We start from the raw sequence: 24,569 nt of genomic DNA, 5'->3' as shown, positions 1-24,569 counted from the left end.
TTGAATTTTTTTTTATATAAAAGCGGGTGGGGGGACTTCTATTCAGGCTCGACCAGCAGGAGGTCTTCGTACATTCGGTGGCACAGTATCGATGACTTAAAAAAATCTCTTGGTGAACCCTTCAGAGCGATGCGATATGGGCTAGTTTAATTCCGTTACGAATTCATAAATCATGCAGGCAAAAAATTTTATCAAAATTGTTTGCTTTTCACTGTTATCAGGTATTAAATAGTAAACAAATGATATTAAGTTATGTACCATACCTGTCAAACGCAAAACGTAATTTACCTTAAGTGGTAAAAATCAACCAAGCCCCACCGAGTATCGAATGGCTTGTGGATCCGATTAATTCCAAGAATGTGAAATCACTCCATACGACTAATCGTAAGTGACGTGATATTCTATCTCTTTACCAATGCCCAGTCAGCTACAGTTTGCATCATCTACCCGCAACCTCGCATTCTTTGTTAAGGGTTTTACCACTCGTAAGCAGCAAACCCCTGGAGGTCGTAACTTTGTTTCTCGGCTTGAATACTTGACTGATGTCGCTTTTGTGTTTTGCCATTTGAAAAAAAACTGATACCAAGCGGCTACTGCGCACAATGGTAGCTGGACTGCCTGTTACCGATCCGTTGGTCCTAATTTGGGAGGTCTCTATTCTGGACCTTTATCAATTCATCTTACCTTTATTAAATTCGTTCTGACATTGACACCATAGATACACGCGGGAAGGACGATGCTGTTGAAGCATTACAATAAAATTAAAACGATAGAGACGTTCTGGACTGGCAACACTTTTTTTCTTATTAAACTTTAATAAAGCCATCAAACTATCATATGTAGTGCTTCACTTACCTTACCTAACTTAAATTGTTAGAATGTAAAAAAAAAACTGCAGGCTTGTGTAAGCACCCACATTCAGAACGTTATGATCCATCATACTCTCCAGCCACTGTCAAAGAACATTACTCGATCGCTGGTCAGATCAGTGATAAATGGAAGTCGCTACCCAGGAATCGCTTGCCAATTGCAGACCTTTCCACCGACACGATACAAAGTGTCTACAAATTAGGTACATCGCCGGCACGAAACTGATCTTGCAACTGTGAACCTGTGTAATGAGCGACAGCGTGCAGCAACGATTCACAAGTAAGGTGAGAATTATTGCGCACCGAGCGTTGAAAAGTGATCGTATCAAATTAGTCGCCAATAAAAGCACTACGGGGAGGAGCGACAAAAAAGGCTTTTAAACCCATTTCAGCTTACTGTAACGCTTCTCGCTGCACAACGCTGTCATTATGGTCTGATCGTATACGTCGTGAGTGTTTAATTACTCTATTCGCTCGCTCAGTAAGCCAATGTCAGGGTGTAACGTGTGCATTAGTGATGCAAATCTCGCCGACGGGATAATCAATCACTGGATAGGATAGCTTGAGCGAACGATACAATCGGCAACAATTTTGCACCCTGAACGAGCGGGCCACTGGGAGTACATACAGTGCATTATGATTTGTTTAATAGATGCTGTAGAACGACGCTGCTGTTTTCGGCTTGATGGTATTTTTTAAATTATAACTTTATAGAGCTTAATACAGTATCATTCATTGTTCATAACTCTGAATCCAAAGCATAGATGATCAAACATCTCAAGTGGTAAAAAGAACACCCCTTTTCAATAGTCAGTTGATGTTTGGTGTTTGGTGTTTTCCCCGTGCTATCATTCAACCATCACATCGTGTTGGTTGCTTTGGGTGTAAGACACACATCAGGAGTGAGCAGTGGCTAGATAAAAGAGCTGCCGACATACTTGAACCTGTTGATAGACAAGTACGAAATACAACAGAAAAAATACCACTCACCAATGTAGCAGCGGAAAACGCATGGAAGAGTGGGATGGAGTGGGATTGGTGGTAAGTTTTACGCCACGGATAAATATAGAAGAAAAACACACTCAACCAGCACGCTAACTTGGCGCATCAAGATACCGTGAAGTAATAAGGATTGCCACAAACCCGAACGTCCCGCAACCGAAGAGACGACTCCCGAGTGAGGATCGCAATGGACGATGGTACTTTTACCGATGCGTTTCACGAGATTATCTTACCCCGCGCTGCCCACGGAAGCATCTTATCAACTTGTCTACATTTTGTTCTGTATGTATTGTACGACTTCAGGCATGACCACGCAGGGAAGAAATCATTCCAGCTGATCGAGACGTGCAAAAAAGAAAACAGAACCACTTCGTCGTTCCACGGGCTTCCATTTTATCTGCTCTAAGTGGAAACAAAATCCTTAAGCACCACGGCTCCCGCCCAAAAGCCACTCGGCGATGGCTCTTAGCGATGGTTGGATGCACTCGCAAGACAACCGGTACATGATCGAACAACAACGCACACACAAACACTGGTAGCACCGGGGGTTGCTTTATCCTAGCAATTAAAGTAACATCAAAACCCAAAATAACAACAATATGCTACCAGGGCGAACCAGTCCGGCTGCTGTTTGTTTGCCCCTCGCTTGCGTTTGTGTATTAAGTAATGAGCAGCTTTCCGCACCGTTGTGATTGCTCTATTGAAACAAGTCAGCTGAGGTTTGGGACGCCTCGGTTGTCGAAATCCCACCACCAGCTGATGCTACGGTACCGATCCTATCGTTGATGCGGTTTCATCGGCGTAGCTTTGACACCCTGCCATTATGGTGTGACGGTTCGATTCACAGATGACTGCTTTATCGTGTTGTTTGCAACCGCTGTCACCCGAAAAACGAAATCCAGACAGGCTTGTCACAGACCCACACAAACCATCAAGGGAAAAAACGGTAATGTCTTCATCAGAAAGTGATTAGTGAAAATCCTGCGTACGAAAAGTGAAAAGGGAAATTGAAAACCCCTGTGGGCAACTTTCCAATATATGCTGTAAGGTAGTGAGAAATCCGATATAATACCCTAGCACGTAGTGTTAGAATCGGAAGCGTATGTTTTGATGAAAGAGCAATACTCAACTATAACCCGCTCTGGGGTCAGATTGAACCGATCCTTAATCTCTGACGTGCATTCGGCCACATGTAATGGCAGTCGTTAAGGATACAAGGTTTTTGACATAAAGGTGTAGGGATGTAGGTCTATTTTTCCTCGACACCATTTTGTAGATTCAAAACATTTGTTATTTAAAACTGATCAGTTGCTTCCACCATAAGACGTTCTAGATCATTTAATTTAAATTTAATCGGGATGCATATGTTCCCAGCTCTACTAAAAAAACATTTCAACCGTTATGCATTTGCCCGTTCATCAACAACATCAGCCTAATGATCTGAAAACAAAAACCAAGCCTTCATCAACGAAACGTTATCCGCTTGGCCACTGACAAATGTGCAAATGTACAAATTACACCTAATGCAGATGCGTTATGATATCACACTTCGGACCGGTGTCACTTAGTCCGTTCAAACCGCTTATTATAATTTTAAGCTTTGTCACCGATATGCAACCAACCCCCAATCATTATCACGGCCTCGCCCCGCTCCCATCCCCCCCTAAGTGTTCATTGCTTACATTAGTCTAACATACGGTAAAGTTGAGCGTGGAACTAATGCACTGTTCGCGCCTGGAGCGTCCATCTCACACATCCTAATGCACTTGATTGCATTTTCCGTTTGTTCGCAGCGTTCATTATCCTCGTTTTCATTTCTCTGTGATGAGACTGTTGCCCCATCGGTTTGACTTCAATTTTTTTTCTATTGCCATCCCTGCACCAGCGAACACAACCAAACATTACTGCCACTGATGTTGGTGTTGATCGCGCATTACACCCATAATCAAATAATGCTGACAACAACAAACAGCGATAATAACACCAAATACCAGCATGGCCAAAGTGAAGCAGTAAACGAGTTTAATCTTGCTTAATGTGTGTAATGTTTTTAGCCTTAGCAGAAAAAAATGGTTTGAAAAAAAGGAAAAAGTCTTCCAATGGAAAAGAACACGTCAAAACACACCAAACCGAACCAACGTACGTACGAAAAAAAAACATTCGAAACAAATGTTCTACATATGATAGCTACAAATGATGCCCGACCATGTATACCCTTTGCGCAGCTAAGTGTTAGAATCATTATCATTAACGCAAAATTTGCGTTTATCCAATTCTTCCCAAAGGAAAAGCTTTATGTAAAAAAAATCCATTTGAAAAAAGGAAACATAAACTGTGTAAATTTGCATGACAACATTTACTGTAAATTAGACCATGATAAACGAATATTTTTTAAACATGAAAAATAAATATGTTCAATAATGTCGAATGTGATTTTCTTGTATGATGAAGTCCACACTTTATTTGTATGAAGTCCACAAAAAATATAAGAGAATGTTTGACACGCACCTCACTCAAGCAAATTTAACTGCGCTTAAATTACGCTAATGATCTTCCTCCGAAAAAGACACCAACAAAAATACATTGTCAGCCCTTTCTCATCCAAGCTGGCCTCGACGTCCCCACAGTGAGTTCGTTGAACATTTTATGAGGTCCTTCACACCCATCCCAACACCCTGTGTATGTTTCAAACACAATCTTTACTCAACGGCAGCTATGAACGGGTGGGATGCGTTACAAATCGTTAAAGCTTCATTTGCGGCCGCTAATGAAAAGGTTTCATGCTCTAAAAATATTAAAATATCAACCACTCATTCTTCCTCACTCAGGAAAAAAAATACTACGACTAACTAAACTGCACTGAAGAGGAAGAGCGAGCTCCTCTCCAACAGTCAATGCGCGACGAATGAAAGTGAAACATAATCCAACCGCGCGATCGTTAGCATTTGTTGCACGGGCCGCTGGCGAAGGCCAATATTTTGTTTTATTATGTTTTTATTTCTTTTCTCATACTACTTCTGACCATTTCTCATGCCCTGTATAACAACCTCAGCGGCGGTTCTAATGACTTTTATGTTTTCGCTAAATTTTCTACGCTCATCAGTAATAAACTGCCAAAAGCTTCGAAATGTACCACAGCGGAAAGCTGCTGCACATGTGTTCCATTTATGGATGTAAGCTTGCAACGACGCATGTGTTCGTTATTTTATTTTTCATTCAACAGTACATCATACCAAATGTGAAACCAAACCAGAACTTTGTGGTTAACCCTGCACCACTTTACACGCTCACTCATAAATGAGAACAGGACGATATCTTAATGTCTCGAGTAAAGTAAGTTGTCACAATGTGCAGCACATGTTCTGGAACATCCACAGTAAAAAAAAACAACCAACGTACGAAACTTCTTCGTCAACATATCCCATGAAATGAGATCCATCGGATCCATACACCCAAATGAAGAAGAATTAATTAGCACGCCTAATTATCGATACTTTTGTGAGGTTTATTCCCCGCACTTGTTGCCTGTCCCATTAGAATCCTTGCAAGAAAAGTGCGAAGGAAGCAAAATCATCATCACCATGGGCAAAAAATTTCACTCCGGAACGCTACATCTCTTCCGTTCGGCGCTCCAGGGAGCCATACTGTATGGGCTTCAAAACTGTCAACAACAGTTAACGACTTACATAAAGCCACTGGATAGCCAGCTAGCCCTTCAGGACACTATTCGCACTCCACTCTCGTGCGGCACAATCGGCAAAACAACGCGGGATGTGAGAAAAATGAGAAACGATCCCGTGCTACAGAACCCGATTCAACCGGGCGCCATACGCCAGAGCGGTTTCAGCTCGGTACAATAAAAAATAATTGAGAACATATAAAAATGACGCGAACCTGTGACATGGCCACATTACCAACATCATGCATAATGCATGAGTGTTGATATTTCCTCTCGAAACGAGAGTAACGCGAGCACAGCGCCAAATCAGGCCTGAAAGCTCTCCATCTCATGCTGCGGGCAACTGCGGGCACAACTGAACTAGGTGGACCAGAATTATGACGACGATTATTGTTATTATTATTATCATTTTACCGTAACCGGTGGCCAGCCAGTCCGCTTGCAGCGCACAGCAGCACACGCTTGACCATAAACGCTGTTAATTATAGAAGTTGAGCAATTATACTTTTACCTCATTAGGAGTATTTGCACGGTGTGGTGCTGAACCTGGGCGCACTCAAACCGCGTCACTTAGAATCATCAGCGATGGTACGGATTGCTCGGAAAGCTCGGGACGCGCCGTTAAACATGGACAGGATGTTTTGCGACACTTTCGGCACCCCGGAATGCGTGTACTTGCCATGCCGAGCCATGTTTAGTGTGTGCGCGGTTTCAGTTCGCAGTTGATCACTTCATTGGGCAGCATTTTGCAAAGGAAGGAAAACTCTTAACCCGTGGTTCGATCCCTAACGGTCGCATAATTAGTAGTGACAGTTTCATTCATTTGTACAGCAGAAAACCGGTATCGGAACAGAGAGGCGCAGCATAATTTTGCCTTGTAATTGGGCGTGCCGTCACTTTACTGCCGAAGAATGCCACCCAAGAATCGGTGTTTATCCCTATGACCATAACAGGGATACTACGAACCAGACTCTGATTACTGCGACAAACTCACGGCGCATAACGATAAGCTTGTCGATAGCTACAACCGGCGGCAAACTTTAAACGAATGTCTTGCACTCTTGCCCATACGAAACCATATCCAAAGCGATCCTTATTCACGGACAATGAATTTCATGTGTTACTCGATTCTCGATCCAGCATGCATTTACTGTGTACGCCACCATTGTCCGGTAGTTCCCAGAACTAAGCCAAATCCAATTGATCTCGTCATTCGCGAACCGGGCAGCAATTCCACATTTTAAACTACTAAATTACCAATTGAGCTCGATTAAACTTAGATCACCGGTTGCCGCAGACATCCAACCAGCGACGCTGCAATGGTTACGCTGACGAGCACTGTGCCCAATCACAGACAGATGGAACATCCTCCCATCTCTGCGAGTTTGCCATTTTAATTAACTTACCCACCATCAATGTCAAAGTGTGCACAGTATGGTTACTACTGGTCTACGAACGAAACTCCAAAGCAATCCTGTTCAAGGAACGCATTCACTGCGTCGTAACTTTGTTATGTACAATTGACAAGAGGCGATTGCTCGCGATTGTATCACAGACACGATAAACCAACATTCAGCTGGAGCCGTTTTCAATCGCTCAATTACTAACGGGCGCCCTACTTCAAATGGGACGAAACGAACAGCTATGCAAATTTCCCTATTTCGATTTATGCTGCCCAATTTGTTGATAAACATCTTTGCAGAAAGCTTATAGATTTAAATCAGCTGTTGTTAATCACATTTCAACTTTATTTCAAACAGATGACAACTACTTCCTGGGAAAACGAATTTTGTGATCCAGTAGCTAGCATTCCGATGATTAATGATACTCCACAGATCGAAAAATATCCGCTGTAGTATGCTTACAACTGCTGAGATCGACCAAATGATTGCACAGAGCATTGATGGTCATTAAAAAATTGTATCCCATCGCCCTCCTTCACTCATTCAAGAACACTTTCTACTGCCCAAGCATTAGGCAAATGGCCTTTTTTCCAAAATCCTCCATGCGAACGAAATACAGTTAACGGTCTATCCTCATGCATTTGAATACTAATAATTTCATGAGAAAATTGCCACAAGTCATTCGCTATCTGCACCACCCTTTAGCCTGTGAATGGCCGGAAGGAAAGTTGGAACAATCGTATACACGCTCACACACAGCAGGCCAACACAGTAGCGCGCATCTGTAGTGCGAGAACCTAAATGAAACGTCTCGATGGGGCTCGGCAGATAGAAAACACGACTGGTAGCAAGGTTACCCAGTCCACTAAGTTGAGATGGGGATTGGGTTGAAAGAAAAAATCTCTTAAAACGATAGCTTGTTTAGATTATAGCATTTAATGAGCGCGGGTTTTCAACACAACGCAAACATCCACAGTCATCGTCGATCGCGTTATTATCGCGTCATCGGTTTCCCTCGACACCCGCCCGTGGATAGCGCGAGTGTTGTCCGTCTCAACATTCACACACACACACGCGCGTAAGCACATAATTGATTGAGTCTTTTCGTAGCTTTTGGTCCATTGCTCACCTAATAGTTTATAAGAATAGACTCCTCCAGCCTGAGTGAGCTTTAAGCTGCCTAAACTTTTCATCGAAGTTGATATTAAAGATCTTGCACGATATTTTCCAATGCATTATGGTTACATGAAAGGAAAATAAGAGATCAATACGCTTGTGTAAACTAACGTTGCCACAAAATAGGACGAGATTGATACAAATCGGTACAAATAAAACAATGCCATACAAACAAACAAACAACTCATTCTCCTTTAAGAAGCTAGCATAGGATAGGATGATAGTTCCAACCAACATCAGATTAGCTCGTCCTAATCAGCCTCTAACCAGTTCCAAATCGATCGGGAATCATTGCCAAACGATTACGGCTACGATCAGCATCATCAGCAAAAGAAACCCACAGCACGGCCTTTCAACTTTGACTGGCTTCTACACATCTGCGGGTGTGTCCAACAAGCTCGAGAAATGGACCGCACCTCCCTTCAAGTCACGCGCGTCCATCCACATCCGTTAGCGGGGTTGAATCACCGTACACTTTCCGTGTACCCTCTATGGCTCATTCAATTTCCCAACCGTTTACTCCGCACACACCGTACAACCAATGGTTTGTGATATCGAAAATCTCTCCCAGTCGAATTCCACCTTGAAACCATTTTCGTCTCTTTTCACCGCTGACTCCCCTCGCGCTGCCGGGGCAGATGAGTTTCAAGATTTTAACATCTTCGTATCGTAACACTGCCACACAGAGGGAAACCCAACTAGGAATGGATGGATGGTTGGCTGGCTGGCTGCCAAAATTGCCAAACCCATCAAACCATCGGGCAAGCATTCATCGGACATTTCGTTCGAGCTGTGGTCGAGCAGGAGTTTGGCCTCTAGTTTCCTTCAATGGCATCATCACGATCACGAACACACCAGAGCACCATCTTGCTCGAAAGAGATGGACAGGAACGAGTTCGCGTGGAACCTCATTCATGGGATATAAGTTGGTAAAGGAAGGGGGGCGGAGGGACGATGATGGGGATCTGCCAGTAATTCAGAAGCTATTTCCAATCAATTATGTTACACAAAATTGAGCTGTTGAAGAGTACAAATAAGCAAACAAAAGGTGAATTAAGCTCGTGATGCCAGCCATTTCAAGACGGACTCCCGGGATGGCACCGTTGCCACCGGCTCCATGGCTAGCCCATGCAGCCCCATGCAGCCACCGTTTGTCATTGGTGAACCATCCCATTTTACGGCGTACGGGAAGCTACCAGTATCGGCGAGGGCTGGGAAGTGAAAAGCGTTCACGCTAACGCACACGTATCGCGATTGCTCAATGAAACACATCAATATCTATCATCTGTGATAATATCGTAACTATCAGATGAGAAGAAGCACAACGGTCAAGTTTATCGATGTAAAGTCTCATCATCATGCAGTCCAATGCAGAGACATCACGAATGAAATAACACGTTTTCGCAAACAGTGCGTGACACGCAGTAAACATTCTTCGCATTTCTTTATGATTGAAATGATCATAATGATAAATTGACAAGCAACTCATCAATATGAAGTACTAGATCGAAGCAGCTTATTGTAGCAAAAAAATCCAACCATCCATCCATCCAATGTTGGTCAGATCAATTCATTTCGCAATATTATTAGATGGTCTATTCTTGTCGAATTTGATTCATTAAATGAGATAGTAATCAAAAGTGAAAGCTAAAGTAATATTGCTATCCTTTAAACCAACTTCAACATCATGCTCCAATACGCTGCTGTCACCTCATTTTTTCACTATCAGTAATAAGTGAAATTTTCGTTCGTCGTAGTATCCAACCTTCCCTTCCGTTACAATAAAAATGACTCCAACGAAGCATATAATTTTACCTTACCTCACCGTTGCCGTTCGGACCTGTCTAGTCGAAGGGACGGCTGCCGATCGATAACGAAACGATCGAGACACTGCGATAGGTGGAAGGAATTCGATAATCCTCCACACAATGTTCACCACCACCATTAGGCGACAGTGTCGTCCCCGGGTAAAACCACAAATCGCCACAATAATGCACAATCAAAACATTGCCACTGCTGCACACAACCATCATCATTAGCTTTACGTTAAAAACACCCCTAGCCCCAAGGTGGACAGGTAGACCGGCAACCACTCATTCCAGACCAATTCCAGACCGGATTCGATCTGCCTACTCAGCACAGACTTACTTCCTACAACCGTTCAACCATTCACAAACACCAGGGCTGTCCTTTGTACTGGGTGTCGTTCGATTTGGTGACTCGGTCAGCCATGCGTCGGGACCGATACGCCGTGCTGCTGCCGAGTGCCTGGTAATTAGCCGTAAAGCTGCCCTAATAGTCACAATATTTACAGGAAGGAACTAACCTTAATCCGGACTTTCCCAAAACATTCCACCCCGTTCGCTGCGATCGCCAGCCGAGACACCCTGACCTGAGGATTGCCGATATAAGCAGCCGACCCTTTGCCTGAGGTTTCTAAATCTCTTCCAGTTCTTGATCCGAAGAAGCTACCGGAGTGGGAACACGGAGAATGAACGGTGCCAAATTCTTTCCTACTGAGGTAGAAGCACCGGTAGAAACAGCATAATAGCCGAGATTAACAAATGGCACACTGAGTCAAAGTCAGCGAAGGTAGAGGAGGAAAACTGCACTTCCCCATTGAAAGAAAGGGGGTGTGAATGATTTGCGGTTTTTCGGCAGCTCTGCCCTACCCTAACCTCTAAGTCATAAATAAACAACAGTTTTCGGGGTACCACCCGTTCGCATGCGGGAATGGTCCACTCCGGATGTGGTCGTTTGTATAGTTTGCGCATCCAGTTCTACACTCCTTTTGGTAGCTGGTAGCTGATGATAGTGCGATTTGCAGATGTACCTGATACAGAGAGATCTTCTGGTTATGGTATAATTCGGGAGGGATGTTAACGTTACACATCCATGGTCCGCTTGAGAATACGAAGTTTAATTTACATTATTGCACTGTTTGCAAATAGTAAACCTTTATTTAAATTTCTCTTTTTAAATTTCGTATTATAATTCCATTTCCTACTTACTGTATCTTGCATCTTTTGATTATGCTCAACACATTTGCATGTACACTGTGAATATAACGCAACATCAAATTAATGCGGAGGCATTATTGCCACTTCATTACCAGCCCTTAGTAACGAACAAAAACAGCAATCCCTCAGACTCAGTTTGGGTTGATGGTTTGAAAAATAGAAGCACAATGCGATCGTTTCCCACTCCAAGGTGATAATGAAGATTTCACTCGTCCGAGTGTTGTTTAAACTGCTCAATGATTTGTTTACCTAGTCCAACGGTCGATTGTCCACCTTGGACTTTCTGACCAAACGATGACTACTACATCTTCCACTACTTTCAATGCGAGTGTCTGTTTTGCACGCGACTGTCAACAATTTGGTTTTTTTTTTTAATGTGTGTGAATAATTATGCAAATTTACAGAGCCGGTGCTCATTTTCACACGCCCGTGCTGTATGGCCTTCTCCGGCTGGACTTTCAACAATTGTGCCAAACTAATGCTTGTGTTATTTAAAACATTCAGGAATCGAACGTAAAACATTTCTTCTTAAAAAAATTAATTAAAATTAACTTACATCCAGAACTTGTGTTTCGTCTCTTTTTAAACGAATTAAAAGCAAAAGGACTTGATTCAAGACAGTACATCATCAAAATCGTTCCCTGTCATGAGCGAGTTCAACCGGACAACGATAGCTTAGACGGTGTTGGCCGATTGAAATGAAATTCAATTATACTCATTTGCACATTTGGTCTATTTTGCAACTGTGACGAAGGAGACACGGATAATGGGTCGTCGGTATATTCTACCCATACTTGACAGAACACGCTCACTGAATGGTGTTTTGGTTTGGTTTCCTCTTTTTTTGCCCCATTCCCCAGCAGAGTGACTAAATGAGACAAACAATAGGACGTTGAATTATAATGAAGCTTTATTTATTTTTTTCCCATGCATAATGGGTTTCTTTTTTTTAAAGAAATTTAATGTTTAGTAAGGTGAATGTTAATTGCAAGTCTTCTTGTTTTACTTTTCCTTTCCCAAGAGTGATGATTGTTTTATAGCAACGAGAAAAAAATATTGCTTTGAAAGCATTTGTATTGTTTTAAATGATACAAATTATTTTACTATTTTTCTTGTTGGTCGCACTGTTTAAAATAAAATAAACCGACCATACTGGTTTTGTGCCAATGGATCGAGTATAACCCTCAATATCCTTATCAAGCAGACAAGCGAGACGATGAACTTCATCTACATATCCGCTCAATTACAAGCGTATCCTCCACTGATCCGCTCGACGGACACACAACGTCAAACGGACAACGGGTTAGAAAGGAAACTCGTACACTAAAAATGGATTTCCATCGCCCACAAACGACCATCCATCAGAACCATTACCATACCGAATGAATCTTGCGCGGAAGGTGTACTAGAGATGGAAAGTAGAAACCTCAACCAAATAAACAAAAAAAAAATCACACTCGCGACTTACCTGTTTTTCGCTGCCGCCGCACGGTCTCGTTGACGTCGGTTTTTAAACCAATTTCCCACCTGCGTCGGAGTGAGGCCAGTTGCCTGGGCCAGCTCGCGCTTCTTCGTCGGGTTCGGATACGGATCCTGGAGGTACCATTCGCGAAGCAAACTGCGCGTTCGCTCCTTGAAGCAGTGCGTCTTCTGCTCGCCGTCCCAGATCGTACGTGGAAGCGGAAATTTCTTCCGGACGCGATACTTATCGACTGGTCCTGGACGTTGCCAACGGCAAAAACGAGGTGTTTTGTGTGTGTGTGTAATTGTATGTGTTACAACCCCATCGAGGATAGCCGCATCCGGTTTGAGCGGATATTGAAGCCACGTGAAAGGAAGCGATTTCGTGACCGGTGACGAGAATGGACGAGAAATCCATTTGCCAGCAGCAATCAAATCCGTCGCGGCCAAAGTCCACGTTGACGACGTTTTCCGATAGAAGTCGATTAATGGAAAGCGGTCCACCGTAGGGAAAGCGGGAGCAAAAAATGGAAGAGAAAAAATCGACAAATTATTACTTTTTCTGCCAAGACGTGTGTCGGTATTGAATGTCATGAAATGTGCAAACACACCACAAAAAAAAACCCTAACCGCTCGTGTATGTATGCAAATGGTTTCATTACTGGTGGATTTTGTTTTTTGTTTCGTCGATTATCCAGTTCTTTGCATCTACCTATAGGAATATAGTCGTTGGGAGCTGTTGTGTTATATGCATGCAAATCCAAGGAGGTAGCAGACAGTGTCATTGGACAAGAGTCGAGTGTCATATCGATATCCACTAACACTCTAGCTGGAGGAAATCGGACAGATCAATTAATAAAGCATATCCGTTTCTGTACTTTAAAAAAGAGAAAATAGCTCTTCATCAACTTGCTACTGGCTTGCATAAAGACTATAGGAATGATAAATGTAAAATTCCATTTTCTACGAACATATGAAACAAACATGAAATAATGTGTTTTGTAAACATTGCAACAGTTAAATGAAAGTTATGATATTTTTTTTCAGGAGGAAAGTTATGATATATAGCGAAAATTAATTTGTTAGACTCTTTTACAGATTTCAATTCAAACATACTTAACTCTAATAAAACTTCTCGGGCTTATTACAATTGTTACAATTCCTTAATCATTTGCCATTATGTTTCTACCGTCTTCACAAGAGATCATCACTAATACCAATGCTATTAGTATTAAATTTAGTCGCTTCATTGTTTCGACACCATTTCATACATTTCAAGACATTCGACACACAACAGCCACAAACACTAGCACAATTGCAACAGGAATACACACGATCATGCTTACCCAACGGTCGTCCCCGCAGCTTTTCTGCCTCGTGATAATGCGCCTCTAACCACATGGCCTGTAGTTTGCCATGGGACGTTTTCGTGAACTTATGTCGTTCCAGTATCGAGTAGAGCTCTCTGAAAGACAAAAAGGTAGAATATAAGCAGGACCTGTCGTATTCGCTGAACGAAACAAGAAACGATGTTTTTTGGAGGCATACAGGGCATACAGGTCTAGAAAAAAAAACTTTGCTCATCGATTTAATTTAGTCAATAATAATAGAACAAATAGCGGTAGGATATGAAGCTCTCTTGTTACTTTTCTATATTTTGCATTTGTAGCTCATCATTTACGAAGCCTGTTTACTACGGCTGTGTTGTGTGTATCATTTTATTTTATGTTTTTATGATTAAAAAGAAAATCTTTCTAGCTCATTCCGGCAAAAAGCACACACAGTTCAATTTAGCCACCATTCATTTCAGTTGAAATTGTAACAAACGAAAGAAAAACAACAAATCATTTGCAAATCGCACACAAGGCACACACTTCAGCAAGCGGGGATAACAGGCTAATTAAATTATTTATCGAAAATTGAGGCCTCTTCCAGCACCTTTCGCTCGTCAATCATGTAACCTAGCGCGATCTCTACACCGAAGCCCGTAGCTCGCTAGCATTTTGCCATACCTTTCGGCCTTCTGCACAGCATCATTCGTCTTCTCTCTTTCTCCTTGTAGGTCCATCATAGCCAAATATTGGACGAAAAGTCAACCCGATTAGCTCGTTGAGCGCCCGGGGGAGGAAATGGTAATCTTCCGATTTGGAGATCATTATTACAAATTTCATTCTTCGGATTTGGATTCCTCCGGAAGATCGATCGATCGAAACGAAATGATTGGAGCACGAAATTGATCGATTATCGAGACGCGAGTTTTTCACTTCTGCACAAGCACACGCGCACAGAAACACACACACAAGCACACGCACATATGCCATATTTTTCCACCCGTGTAAATTATCCGCTCTCGTGCGTTGTCCACTGCACAGCAAACAGCAGGAGGGACAAGGCAAGCAGGCAAGGAAAACAATGCAGTTGGATGCGAGTTTACAGCAGAATTTAATTTGTTGCTGCCAGCTAGCGTTTCGATATGATACCTCGCACATGATGATCGGACTCGCCATGACCGGACGATGGGTGAAATGATTTAATTTGCCTCCCCCCAGCTTGCTGTTTGGCGAGCAAACCGTAGTGAAAACATAATCGAGATAGGTTGAGGGTAGAAATATTCATACCCCAAAAAACTTACACACCAATATGTGCATATTATAATAATGCAACACATATTAAGCGAATTCACGTTAAGTTCAAATATATCTAATTGTTCTTTTCTTTTGTAGATCTTATTTAATTTTCTGCATCACATATTACATATTGATGCATATGTATTAGCTTTACTTTTGTTTTATTAAAAAAATTGACAAATGAATATTATTTTCCAAGCTTCAAATCATTTCATAATTTAAATTTGGGTTTCAGTGTACTATCACTTTTGATTACGAAAGATTCCGAACAATTGCCTGCGAAAGTTGCCGAACTATTGCCAAGGGTTTTGTTTTATGTTTATTGTAGAACATATTTTAAAGCACCGTTGTTTGCAATTATATAACATTATGGTTTTTGGTTTTAATTAGTGACCGTTAGAAAGACAAATTTAAAATTGATTTAAAAACGACAATAATGATATTTAGTGTCTCAATTCGCTCAAACGAGATTGCCTGTTTATAGCTCTTTTAAAATATTCTGTAACTCTTCCTATCGCCCTACTCGAAGAAAACACAAGTATTCTACAAAAGACCTCACACATTAGGCACGACTGATCGTTTCTACTGTGCCGCAAAACCTACCGAAAATGTCCGGTGTGGTAGGCGACGATAGCACGCGCACGCAGCACCGCCTCGGAGCGATCGAGCTCCGTCACGTTCGGGTGTGCCACCGGCAGGCTCCATAGGAACCGGGCCAGGCGCTCGATGTCGCCAGACTCTTCCAGCGTTTCGCAGACGGTCGCAACTTGCGACGCGGTAAAGTTAAGCGTCGGTAAGGCAAACAGCGGGCTGGGCGCGAGGATCGGATGCGGTTGTACCGGTGGTGCCGGGTGCGGAGGATTGCCAGATCCTCCCGTCGGTGGCCCGACGGCCATGGATGGTTGTCTGACCACCGCCAGATTGTTTGTGTTTGGCGCAATTTTGGCGCGTTATGCCGCGGCCCGCCGTGCTGGTTGTGCGTTGCTCCTTCCCAGGTGAGGTAGCACGCCTCTCCCACGGGAATTACGGTTCCACCCACCACGTTCCCTATCGGTTCCTTCCGTCACTGAGGTGATGTTCGGTTTCGGATATATCTATAGGGTTTCCTAATCGATCAACATTGCACGAACGGTCACTTTCGCACTGCCCTTTGCCCACTAGAACCACTTTAATCAGCAACACTTTGTAGAGGTACATTGAACGTAACCCGTTTCCTCATACCAACTCATAGTGGAGGGGGCTGAATAAAATCACACTCAAAACACACATACAACAACCGACAAAACTCACAAAAAGTTGACTACTGTCGAATCTGTGGGATGTACCACTACCTCACGCGCATCTCGCCGGATCTATATCACACACACGAAGCCTCCGCACTTCCATTAACTCTTTGCACGATCCGTAAAACACTTGCTTGCACTATCTGCCCGCCACTAGCGATATGACAATCGCGTTTTTCATTTGAGGTTTTTCTTCTACACCGACGAGTTAGTTGGTTGCGATCTACACTACTAACAGGCATGGATACGGATTATACACATTTGCTACTCGTTGAGGGCTTTTTGGTATACAGCAACAGCTTGCATCGTTATTGTCACATAAAACACCATTTCTCTGCTTCCGAAACCAGAGTAAAGCGGCAAAGTACCGCCGGCAAAACTACACAAACACACAATTTTGTTTATACTTCTGCAAATCATTTAACCATTGCTATCTTTGCGTCTTGAACTTTAACCACCGCAATGCAAAGTTCTGCCGTAAATCGGATGGTCGTAGGCAAGAAGGACACTATTCCACCAACACACTATTCCTGGCCGCGCACGTGAGACGATGTTACAGAAAGATTCGCATCTATCTTCCGTATTTTTGTGTAATGAAACAAACAATAGGCCGAACCAGAAAAGCGCACCATTCAGCACGTGTTTCGAACAGGCTACAGTTGCTTTACTACCTTCTCGGCCGTACCGATCGAATTTGTTGGTATACGCACTACGTAAACGCAGAACAGACGCGCGTGCAACGCAATCACCTTCCCGTGCAGTGAGCGAATGAGAATGAAACTACACACCCCGAAACGGTCCCGCAAACGGGCTCCGGTGCGAGATGATTCGACGACGACTCGACCGGCGGAGCGAGTGAGCGAGGAGGAAAGAAAGAGAGAGCGATCTAGCGCACTCGCTTACGTCGCCAATACGTGTGGTGCGGGATGCTGTTGGCTGGAAGCGAGTCGACGGCGAAACGGCGATACATCTCGCCTCATGCGTCTCTATTCTTCCATTGTGTTCGGCTGCACTCTAATAGGGTGTATTTATTTTGACACACTCAATCCGTGCATCGCTGGACTGCGATCCGATTCTCTGTGTGTGTGTGTATGTGCGCCACACGCTATCATTCACAAGCGAGTGAACCTTGTAAAGCTACTGATATCTTATTTGATTTTCAGTACATAAACTCTGTTTTAAGCTTCCCCACCCTTTCGATTTCTACACCCTGCTTAACGCACAACCCCCTACAAACACACATCGCGCAACGAAAAATGGTGCTGCTGCCGTACGCTGATTAGCCCAACGAACAAGCCAATCACCGCTCACCAATGGGCCGTTGAAACGTTTCCTTGAAACATTGCACCCTGTGCAGTGAAATATTTCATGCAAGCTTCTTCCCCATTTGTGTGAGGGTTGTTCATAAGCGTAGTATTTTCTTTCAAATTACATCGTTGTAGGCGTGGCCTAGTATTGAGAAAAGAGTAGAACGAATAAAATAAACAAAAAAATAGAAGGCTTAAACATGTTTGTAGTATGACGCGTGTGTTCAGGAGGAGCGGGGTTATATACAGTTGTTGTTACATGTGCCAACGACGGTCAAAAGTGTCACACCGTGGTTGGAACAGCCGCAGCGGAGGAAAGCAGCGCCGGCACAATGGATCGCTTACAGCTTGGACCGATAGTTGGCCTGGGCTGTGGCAGTATCCTTGCGTCTGGTCCCGTGCTATCCCTGCAAAGCATACAGTGCGGATCAATATCATCAACGAGACCGGTGAGCCTCGGAATGCGAGCATCAAAAGGACACACATTGTCCGTTGCCGGGATAGTGACCCGGTTGAAATTAGCCAATACTCTCTCACATACACACACACATCCACACACAGGGAAGATCGGGAAAGGACAATTGCGGTTATAATATGCCTCTCAAGAATTCAGGAAAAATGATACTAGGAAAATTAAGCCCTGGAGCCTGTAGCACAAAAGTGCATAAGATAAGATAAATAATTTTATAAGGTTTTGATTTAAAAAATTAACAATTTTTTATTACAATTTGTGATTTATAAAAATGATTTTTTTATGTTCTAATCTTTTTAAACAAGAGCTCATAATTTATAACAATTATAACATCTATACAATACTACCGAGGTAAACACGTTTTTATCATGCTAAATTCTCACACAAAACATATATTTATTACCATGGTACATGAAATGTGGTTGATCTTTTACATAAAATGATCTTTTATACGTTTATTTTCAAACATTTCATGCATTTCACTTTTCCAAATGGTTTAATGCCCTGCCATTTAATGTGAAATTTAATTCACTAAACTCATTCCAAACGGTGGCTAATGGATCCATAAGCGAAATCACCTCCACAAAAAACCAAGCTAGTGCAGACCAAGTTCGGGTAGGCAAAACTTTCTACGGTAAAGAATGCTGAAATTACACGATCTTTTGCAAAGTAGCTCTATTATTTAGTACCACTTTACCATCATTTTTCTGCTCAATACCCACCGGAGAGCCGGATTCACTACGCTACGCTAGTTCCGGTAGGAAGCAGGAGCCACATGAAACCATACACTACCAATTCGCTCGTGTTGCCCGTGGCAGAGCGAAAAAGAAAACACACGACCCTTCCCTTCGGAGCGTCCCCGAAAAAGGGCGACGGCATTTCCGTATTGCAGTGCAGTCGATGGCTCAGCGCTTCCACTCCCAAGGGGGTCCTTGATTTCCTGTTCATCAGCTCATACAAACACAACGGGCATGGGGATGCGTTCCGTTTCGTTACCTCCCTATCAGGAGGTGCTATGCCCTGCAGGGACTGCAGAAGAATAGCACACATACATAGCAAAAACATGAGTATCATGTTGGGCCGACTCTCCAGCATATACATCGCCGTAGCAATCAAGGCGAGCGCGGTGCGAACGACCGAACTATATCCTGCCATCGCACTCCATCCCCGTCGGCGTGGATCATGTACAAGTGAGCAGATCGATGAAGCGGACGCCTCCCAGCGTATACATAGTGAAAGCTTGCCACCGTTTCAACCAGCCCTTAAGTGTCAGGATAACAACGAAATGGCAAAAAAAACCCTACAAACTCTCTCACACGCACACACGTACACGCATTCATACAACACGAGTGAGCACGAAACGAAGGAGAGCTGAGAGGCAAACAGGGTACGCGTACTCGGAAAGCGATCCGGGTCTTAGTATATACGGTACTACGCCACCTGGTCGTTGCGAGCTGTAAAGGAAGGATATTGTTACCCATTTTTTGGTATGTTGAGATTATATTTTTTGTCTTTTTTTCATAAAGCAAACTTGTACCTATATATCACACTGTCGCACGGAGGAAGCAACCGCACACACCAGCGTACTACACTAACAGCTACACTTATACAAGCTCCAATAAACCAAAGCAAGTGATGTTTTCTTTCATTGCTCTTTGCATTCAAACACGCTGAGGCTCTGTTCTCATGCTCGCCGTATCAGATGCTTCTTTTTTCACGTACTTCTGAAAATGCTTTCTCAAGCTTCCCGAAAATGGGGTTGAGTTAGTGTTGAATATGGCCTTATGTTTTCACTATGGCCTCTGTCTGCCTGTACTACACCGTACTGAGTAGCTGTGTAGCTGAAGACAGGAAGAGTTTTTTGCGACTTACATTGCTTTTTAGGAACGATTCCTATTCCCTATTTGAAGCTATTTTGCTACTAAATCTGAAGCGGGCTAGAAGATGGGAGTGTTGAAAACTGAGTTTTATCTGATCTATCTTTTACAATTAATTATTTTGGATTGCACTTTTATATGCTTGCATTTTTAACTTTTGAATTTGTACTAAAAATTAGAATTATGAAGAATTTAACTAAGGCAATAAAAGCATAGAATGAAAAGTACTCAATGCTGTTTAAAAAAATTATCTTATTTTATAATTGTTTACTTTAAGGTTAATCGAGCTTTCTTAAGTGGAAGGTACATTTTCTTGAATTTTAATGCCGTAATAATGCACTATCAGTTTAAGTAATGTAGTCGAAGCTGTTCCTTTTGAATAAATACAATAAAAGCACAATACAATACAAAATATTGCAATGTTTTATTTAAATAATTAAACTTCAGCGCGTCCAAAATAATCCGCAAAAGGGAGACCCAAAGTTGTGGTTTTTTCTGTAGCAGGATAGTCAGGCATATACAGGGCTTGAACCCATTACTGGCATGTTTTTAGATCGTACAACTTAAGGAAAAGGCCAAGAACCTCAGTGCACGATTTTGTTTATTTAATCGCTAAAAATTCATTGAAATGCAAAACTTGAATTCATTACTGGCCTTTCTTTCTTAAATAATAAATCTACCTCATCTAACACAATAATACACACATTGATGGAAAAAATAATAATAAAAACAATGAGAAAATATGTTCGTGGAAAAATCCTCCAAAAACTATCTAAACTGTATATCATTCTTTTTTGAAGGGGCTTTGGGCCTTTTGGCTGACATTCGCCTCTTAATATAATTCTGGTTGATCTTGGTTGATGCTAGCCATTTCCCCGTTAATAAATCATCTTCTTCTTCTTCTTTGACTCAACAACCGATGTCAGTCAAGGCCTGCCTGTACCCACTTGCGGGCTTGGCTTTCAGTGACTAATTGATTCCCCCCCATAGCAGGATAGTCAAGTCCTACGTATGGCGGCGCGGTCTATTTGGGGATTGAACCCATGACGGGCATGTTGTTAAGTCGTACGAGTTGACGACTTTACTATCAGACCGGCTTAATAAATACCACTATCAAATTCCCGCACCCTATCAGCATTACGCAAACTCCAATCTATTCGTACTAATTTGCTCCCTGTTGCCATTCCACCGCGCTGCATCCAAATGACCCCAAACTGTAAACGAGACAGGGCATAAAATTATCACCAGCTTCAGCTTTTTCGGTTCATACTAAAATTCAAACTCGCTTCCCTTTCACAGGCGCCATTATTTACACCCCTTCAGCCCAATGCTGGCGTCCGACATTTCGGTCGACAGCGCCGACCGACCAATCATTCTAAAATGTGTCATAACCCTTGCCGCACAGTTGGGACGATCAGTTATTTTTAACCTTTCGCTTCGCAATCCCATCTCACCTCTTCGGCTTCGGCGGTGGAAGAGGTCGGGAAGGTGATGCTGAGGACACTGCCGTGTTCCTCACTTTTGTATCGAATTTCAAAGTGTTTTGCTTCAAGTCAAGAGTCCCAATGGTGCCCAATGTGGCTGGATACCACCGTCGGCGGTAGACTGAACGAGGAAAGTTGGGATGAGCCAGCTTGCGTAGAATCTCGACAGCAAAACGCACGGGCAATGCAACAACACTGCTGGTGTTGGAGTGGGGAGGGTGGGCAGCAGAGAGCGAAGGCATCAACGAGCGCTGCTTGTTTGGTTTTGTCACATCATTTCCTATTCCAATTTGACACTGTCGACCGTGCGGCACAGTACCGCGGTAAGTGGATAGGTCAAAAGATCCCCGGCCCGACCGCGCTGCAAGTCAGCCTGGCACGGATGGGTGACTCCTGCTGCCAGCAAAAAGTAGTCACGGCGACATGAAACATCTGTACCGGGGGTTGGAGGGGAGACTATGCGAGAACGACAAGCTGTTGGTGTAACACGGCGGTTCGGGAAACCAACGATAATGACTATTTAATCTTTCTTTCGTAATTTTTTATAGATATTACGGCAGTATTGCTTGTGATAAGAAGCACTTGTTTCGAAATTTGATAAAATTGCTAGCAATAATTATGTCTTTAATGCCCAGCGGTGCAAAAGGTGGATGAACGACGACATGAAAATAAAATAAAGAAAATCTACCTATCGATGACCAATTACCGTTGGATGTGGTTTAACTTTTACGCTCCCGCCTTCCAAGAACTTGCCCCAGTGCACTCGAGCAACATATTCTACCGGCTACCATTTTCCACGAACCAGGCACCACAATTACTCGACGCAACAGATTCTCGTCCACGGCTCAAGTACCACTCAAGCAAGCATCTCCCCATCACCTACTCTCTACTAGTACGGGTCGCATACAAATGCGCAAGAAAAACGAGCCAACACCAAGTGGGACGTTCAAAGCGAAACTTCCGACACGATCTCCGTAGCCAATCGATTTCGCTGCCCGAAGTTATCGAGCTTTTTTTTTACAGCGAAACACTACTCCATCTTGTACACCGACAGCTCCCCCTGCCGTTCTCTCCTGTGTCCTACGAAGAGTAGTCAGAAGAAACTGCGAGCAAGAAATCTTTGTACCACAGAAAGTGCTTCAACCAAACTGCTTCAACTAAGTTCTTCTTACCCACACCGGACACCGACAAACGAGTTTGAGGGATGAAATCTCATCACAGCGGAAACATCGTGCCGGAATCAAGTAGTCGGATTCGGATAGCGTCAAAGCACGATGATGATGATGGTGATGATGACCGGGCGACCGACCGGGACGAACCCCATTGGCCACTTCATTCAACAACTTGCTACAAAGTTCCACGAGTGGGCACATACGACCGACCCACTCCGGTGTGGATGAAGGCACGCAGCACCAATATCACCACCAGCACTGCCAGTTCCATATATGGGGTACGTCGGGCTGCTTTTGCAGGTGCTACTCCATCCGTATACGTATCCTGCTCGCGGAAGCACTCCCCTCACCCCTTCCAAACCGGTTCTGAAGTGGTATCTTCAGATGTAATAATCCTTTTTAACTACTGTTTGCTCGCTTCGAACGCAGTCACCGAATTTTTGGTGAAAAGATAAAGGCAATGCAAACAATTTAAAACGAATAGTATCGGAGCGTTTCGGTTTCGGACCTCTGGTAAATCAAAAGAAGGGGATTTCATTTACATTGAGAAACACAACATCACGAAATGGAATTGTAGTTTACAAATTACTTACAAAAACTGCATACTTCTTGTATTCCTTACAATGCCACAACACGACAATACACTCCAACCGACATTGCTTCCCATTTCTTATTAAGTGAGTTTTTCAGGCGAAGATAGGATCACCTCGTCATTGTCCGAACTGGCAGCATCGTCCTCCTCCTCCAGCACCAGCGGCTCGTCGCACGCCATCTTCTCTTCCACGATCGGTACCGGAGCAACGTCCATTGCCTCCTCCTCACAGGCGCTTGTACTCGTCGCCGACATGGTCGGATCCAGCTTGTTCTGCAGCTCGGCAATCGAGCGCATGAGCACGCTGAAGTCTTTCTTCTTCGTCTCCAGCTTTCGCTCCAGGTCGGCTCTGTTTTCCTTCAGCTGGTCCAGGTTCTGCTTCAACGATTCCAGCTCCTGCACCGTCTTCTTACGATCCGGCTGCTGGTTGATCGTTTTCGCCAGCATGTCGTACTCCATCCGGTTCTTGCGTATCTTTTTGGCCAGCACCAGGTTCTGCTTGCTCTGTACGATCTGTGCCTTTGCCGTTTCGATGCCCGTCTCTATCGTGTCCGAGATGGTGGCATAGTTTTTCAGCTCCTGCTGCATCACGGTCGCATAAAAGTCGGACTTTTTCATGTCAAACTCGCACTGTGCTAGCTGGGCGAGCAGCCGATCGTATATTGGTTGACTAAAGGGAAGGAAAGTGTAGTTATTTGTACCTGCCCTCTGTTCCGCTCTGTACAACGCTGCTTACCTGTTGTCTGAAGCATCGTTCGAATTACACCATTTGATAAACGTTTTCAGCAAATCGTTCAAGCGTCTGTCGTCGCCGGTTCCATCACCATCGATTTGTAACCGGCGTTTGATAACCTCTTCTGCAATGCCATATGGAAGGAAAACGTTAATATGCTGTTGAGTAACAAAATCACAAGGTACTTACCATCAGACATAATAGCAGCGTTACGAGCGTATATTACAATTTTTACTAGCAAAACTATTTTTATTAGCAGGACGGAACCAGCGCGCTTGCTTTTGTTTGTGTACAGTGTCAAACATGTCAAACTTTGTTTACCCTGTTGCTCCCTTCAGAAACGTCGTCGTCGTCGAATTTTGGCCCAAGGAAAGTGGGCTCGTTCAAACGATTTTCGATGGCAAATATGCAG

General features: G+C 43.4%; 2 protein-coding genes across 3 annotated transcripts in view; both read right to left on the bottom strand.

Annotated features, from left to right (window-relative positions):
- Positions 1-17,316, bottom strand: part of LOC3290919 (protein Optix) — a 53,400-nt gene extending 36,084 nt beyond the window's left edge. Inside the window, exons 1-3 of one of the 2 annotated variants that reach the window (XM_003436593.2) lie at positions 15,841-17,316; positions 13,945-14,075; positions 12,618-12,867 (exon numbers count right to left, since the gene is read on the bottom strand). In XM_003436593.2, coding sequence (XP_003436641.2) covers positions 12,618-12,867; positions 13,945-14,075; positions 15,841-16,133 — 674 coding nt within the window. In that variant the 5' untranslated portion in view covers positions 16,134-17,316. The remainder of the gene's footprint in view (positions 1-12,617; positions 12,868-13,944; positions 14,076-15,840) is intronic. The other variant, XM_559661.4, reaches the window with a different exon arrangement.
- A 6,082-nt stretch (positions 17,317-23,398) lies between these two features.
- On the bottom strand, positions 23,399-24,500 carry LOC1271605 (THO complex subunit 7 homolog). The gene is made up of 3 exons (XM_310431.6): positions 24,347-24,500; positions 24,161-24,281; positions 23,399-24,094 (listed from the first exon to the last, which is right to left on the bottom strand). Exons 1-3 carry the CDS (start codon positions 24,354-24,356, stop codon positions 23,506-23,508), a joined length of 720 nt encoding a protein of 239 aa, XP_310431.5. The 5' UTR covers positions 24,357-24,500; the 3' UTR covers positions 23,399-23,505.
- Between the last annotated feature and the right edge of the window lie 69 nt (positions 24,501-24,569).

This window comes from Anopheles gambiae, chromosome 2 (assembly GCF_943734735.2).
Source record: "Anopheles gambiae chromosome 2, idAnoGambNW_F1_1, whole genome shotgun sequence".
NCBI lineage: Eukaryota > Metazoa > Arthropoda > Insecta > Diptera > Culicidae > Anopheles > Anopheles gambiae.
The sequence above is the reverse complement of the archived record's forward strand: the minus strand, read 5'-3'. Positions and strand labels throughout refer to the sequence as shown.

Excerpts from the sequence above, each read along its gene's own strand:
- LOC1271605 (XM_310431.6), bottom strand. Across the intron at positions 24,095-24,160 it reads AACGATGCTTCAGACAACAG|TCAACCAATATACGATCGGC; the intron begins GTAAGCAGCGTT and ends CCTTCCCTTTAG.